This window comes from Nematolebias whitei, chromosome 19 (assembly GCF_014905685.2).
Source record: "Nematolebias whitei isolate Nwh7 chromosome 19, NemWhi1, whole genome shotgun sequence".
Classification (NCBI taxonomy): Eukaryota; Metazoa; Chordata; class Actinopteri; order Cyprinodontiformes; family Rivulidae; genus Nematolebias; species Nematolebias whitei.
Window position 1 is genome coordinate 7,931,878 of NC_056516.1, and position 4,677 is coordinate 7,936,554.

The 4,677-nt window shown below is 44.4% G+C and overlaps 1 protein-coding gene across 1 annotated transcript in view; it reads left to right on the forward strand.

Moving 5' to 3' along the window:
- Nucleotides 1-4,677, forward strand: part of LOC119425664 (trafficking kinesin-binding protein 1) — a gene marked incomplete in the record, with an annotated part of 30,020 nt that overhangs the window by 17,056 nt on the left and 8,287 nt on the right. The window contains 5 exon segments of the mRNA XM_037693206.1: nt 2,296-2,426; nt 2,499-2,573; nt 2,650-2,787; nt 2,861-2,937; nt 4,199-4,429. Coding sequence (XP_037549134.1) covers nt 2,296-2,426; nt 2,499-2,573; nt 2,650-2,787; nt 2,861-2,937; nt 4,199-4,429 — 652 coding nt within the window.

Genomic DNA, 4,677 nt, shown 5'->3' on the forward strand with positions numbered 1-4,677 from the left:
AATTTGTTTAGTGCCCCAACTTTTTTGGAATCCAGTTTGTATAAACACTTTACATTGAAAACATTTAAAGTTTAATCGAGTCACAAAAACACTTTACATAACAGAAGGAATAGTTTTTACACAATCGTAGTTTATGTTTTCTGACTGTTGGAGATTATACTGTGTTCACTGACACTAACGTTAGAGCTGTCAATATTCTCTATAAATTTAGCTAATAAACTTTTTACTTTTACAGTTTTTACACTTTTTTTTACATTAAAACATGCATATTTAGTCTCTTTTCATGCAGTGAGTCTCTCACTGACCTTCTGGTTTTCTCCCAAATTGTTTCCAAGTGCAGAGCGCGAATGTCCAAACTCTCACTGACTTCCATAAGATCAAAATTTATCCTTCAAAACAAGAAGTAAAATGATAAATGGACTGTACTTATATGGCTCCTTTCTATCTTATCAAGATACCGTAATTTTCGGCATACATGTCGCACAGCCCTATAAACTGCATCAGTCCAAAAATGTCTAATGAAGTGGAAAAATCCATAAATACGTCACTTCGCCGTATACATCGCATTTGTTGTGCATCACCGCTGACAACCTGGAAATGTGGGCCGGTGTTGTGCCAAAAATCTATTGGCTGCCAAATGGTGGCTGCGGGAGCGTGCACGGGAGGACTTGTAACAAGAATTTAATAAGATTAATACTTAAAAACAATTATTTGTTTGCTTGACTTTATAGTAAAGGTGTGTCTCAGTTTAACTTTTACTTAATAAATTCACTTCAATGGTTAAATCAGCTGCATTTCACCGGGGCGGTGCAGCAAAATGAAGCTGATTTGACAGTTGCTCCATGTGAGCTGGACGAAGGTGGCAGACTATGGCAAGCTGATTGTGTCATTAATAGACATTTTTTACCTATTACATGACACAACGGCGTGCCATACTACTCGAGTGCCATCTATTGGCTGAAAATGGTAGTGTTCAATATCCTGATGCATGCTCAATAATCCAGGTAGAAAAATCCAAAAAAGTTCAATCTGGTCCTCTGGACATTCAAAAAAACAAAAAACAAAACAAAGCAAAAAAATCTAGAAACGTTGCGTCTCTCATCCAAGAGACTTCCTCAATCTGAGGTGCTGTATTCAGCTCAGTCTCTTAAATAGCACCTTCTCAGTGTGGATCAACCAGTTTGCTGCTGACAACCAAAATTCAATGTTCAATGTTTTCAGTCAGAATGAATGAAAACTATCTCAGACAAAAATTGTTTCATAAATATGGGAAAAAAATCCATAAATAAGTCACTTCGGCATATAAGTCGCAGGGCATGTAAATTAGGCAAAAAACTGTGACTTATAGGCCAAAAAATACGGTTCTCAAAGCTCTTTACAACAATCTGTGCCTCATTTACCCATTCATACAGCTCTATACTAGATCTATACAAAGACTAATCAGAGCTTTATCACATTCATACATTGATGGGACACACATCGGAGGCAGTGAGGGGTTCAGTGTCTTGCCCAGGGACACTTCAACATGTGACTGCTGGTGGAATCGAACCTCCGACTCTTGCATTGGAGGATGACCGCTCTAACCACTTAGCCACAGCCACCCTGTGAAGTGAAGAGAGGTCTTTTTTTACTTTGACACACCTACATAAAACATATACACATAAAAAGGAAACCAGGCCCTTCTGCTCTACAGTTAGGACATGTTCATTCGACTTGTTGTTTCTTGCTATGATTGTTTGAGGCTTACTTTCTAGTCTGCATTTTTGTCTGCCTGTCACATTTGGGACACAGAAGGTTGTGTGTTGGAATTTCAGGCAGTAGTTGCTTTGACGTCCCCAGAAATGTTTTATTTATTTATTTGTTTGTTTGTTTGCACTTCTGATGGGGGAGTGGTGGTGCAGAGGTTAGAGAAGGTGGGCCTGTGATTAGAGGGTTGCTGGTTCAACTTCTCGAAACATTGAAATGTGGGTGGGAAAGGTGAAACACCCACACCTGCATCCACCCTCATTTGTCCCACTCTGGGCCCTTGAGCAAGACCCTTAACCCCCACCATCTGCTCCCCTGGGCGCTGTAGACAGCAGCTCTCTGCTCCACACAGAGGCTGTGGTAACTCGGTGTCTGTGGTTGTGTCAGGAAGGACAGCTGGTGTAAAAACAATTGCCAAGGGTTCGTGTGACTTAGTTCGCTGTGGTGACCCCTGAAGAAGGGAGCAGCCAGAAGGAAAAACGTTCTTTTATTTGCACCTGTGCTCCACTTTTCCCCTAAACATCAAACCGTCTGGACCTCCTCCTTTAGGGCTGTCCAGCCTGCAGATCTCAGCCATAGCAGAGGAGTTGGCTCGGAAGACCGAGGACGCCTCCCGGCAGCAAGAGGAGGTCACCCGCCTCCTCTCTCAGATTGTAGACCTGCAAAAGAAAGCCAAATCTGTGAGTAGACCGCTGCCACCTGCTTTCAGGTGTCGACGCGCTCCCGTTAATGTTTTGGTAAACCTGTTGCAGCTGGCCGTAGAAAATGAAGAGCTCGCTCAACACCTCGTGGCAGCGAAGGACGCCCAGAGGCAGCTGACAGCAGAGGTAACCGTCCAGCTTTCCTTGCCGTAAACTGATCAAAAATAGAATTAAAATAACTGTGCTGACTTGAACGCAACAGCTGCAGGAGCTGGGGGAGAAATATGCGGAGTGTATCGAGATGCTGCACGAAGCTCAGCAGGAGCTGAAGAACCTGAGGAACAGGAACTACGCAGCTGGGACCCCTCGACGGTACCACCCGTTGGGACTGTACCCCATGGTGAGGGAGTGTGTGTACGCCTCTGGATGTGTGTGCACGTGGGTGTGTGCTTTAAAGGTTTTGATGTTTTCAGGACTCTCTGGCAGCTGAGATCGAGGGAACGATGAGGAAGGAGATGAGCCTGGACGATCCCGAGTGCGAGGAACAAAAGTACGTTTGTGTGTGTCCTGAGGCGATGTGATGTTCGCCCGCCGCAGAAAGCGGTGGTGGACGATAATGTCTTGGCCTGTTTCTGTGTACCGTATTTTCCAGCATGTAAGTTGCAGTTTTTTTGCATACATTTTTCAGTCCTGCGACTTATAGGCCAAAGTGACTTACCATATGTTCTGCCCTATAAGTCACACTTTTTTGCATAATTTACATGCCCTGTGACTTATGGGCTGAAGCGACATATTTATGGATTTTTTTCCCATATTTATAAACCAATTTTTGGCATTCATTCTGTCTGAAAAAAAATTGAGCAGTACCACTTTCAGCCACTTGATGGGAGCAGAGTAGTAGTAACAGTATGGCATGCTGTTGTATCATGTAATAGGTAAACGTGGCTATAATGACAAATTAAAAAAGTTCAAGACAAAAACAACTGGACTTTATTTATTATACTTTATTGTTTATTTCTTGAGCTGTTTTGAATTTACAATGTCCTGGATGACTGAGAATCTTCACCAGCTATTAATGACTCAATCGGCCTGCCATAATCTCTCCACCTTCATTTTGCTCGCTGCTTGGAACTGTCAAACCAGCTGCACTGCCCCGGAGAAATGCAGCTGATTTGACCGTTAAAGTGGGTCTATTAAGCAAATGTTAGACTGAGACACACATTTGCTATAATTTCGAGCAAACAAATAATTGTTTAAGTGCTTGTCTTGTTAATTTTCGGAGAAACGAGCCACGTTCCTCCTCCTTTTTTCTTCCTCTGCGTGTTCACGGAGCACCGAGGCAGCGAAACTATGTTTGAAATACAGCTGATTTGACCATTAAATAAACACATAACAAATGTGACTTATACATGTTTTTTTTCCTTTTCATGATGCTTTTTTTGACTGATGCGACTTATACTCTGGAAAATATGGTACATGTGTGTTTCTGTCTGTTAGCAAAAAATTTCCTGAACCAGAGGATGGATTGTAGTGACATTCACAGAAAGTAATAGTTGGATGAACAACATTTAGAGTCAGTCCAATTCAAGATGGCTGCCACAGTTAACTGAGCAGTGAACACTGTCAGCTGTACAAATATTGAGCTCAGATCTGATGTGGTAGTAGCTGAGCACCCCCCCCCCACACACACACACATGCTCAAAGTTTAACAGCTCGTCTGGGATGAAAGTTGAAAACGACATCCTTCCCACTTGAAAGGTCAAGTTTTCTTTGTGTTTTCCATAAACGCTGCAGGACTCTGGTGTTTGCAGGGTTCACCGTAAGCGTGTGTTTGAGACGGTGAAGAGCGTTAACAAGACGGTCCGTCAGCGCTCCCTGACCCCGACCAGCTCCAACATCCCGGGCTCCAACCAGTCCCTGTCGGCTCGGACCTCGCCTCAGTCCAGCGGCCTCTCCTCGCCCCACTCAGCCATCTATGGAGACTTCAGCGGAGAAGGCGTTCCTTTCGACAACCGGACGCAGAGCATCCTGATGGAGGACAGGTGAGAACGAGCAGCCGACGTGTTTGAGCTGAATGTGAGGTGTTTAGGTTCACGTTTCGTGTCGTTTCAAACAACAGTTTGGACTCCAGAGAGAAAAAGGCGAGCGGGGTTGAGGACCTACGGCTGGCCCTGCGCCGCTTGTCTCTGCGGCGGCAAAACAACCTGAGCGAGAGGCGCTTCTTTGAGGAGGAGAGGGAGCGGCGGCGAGGAGGACAAGACGCCCTTGGACAGGAGAGCGTGTTCACCCC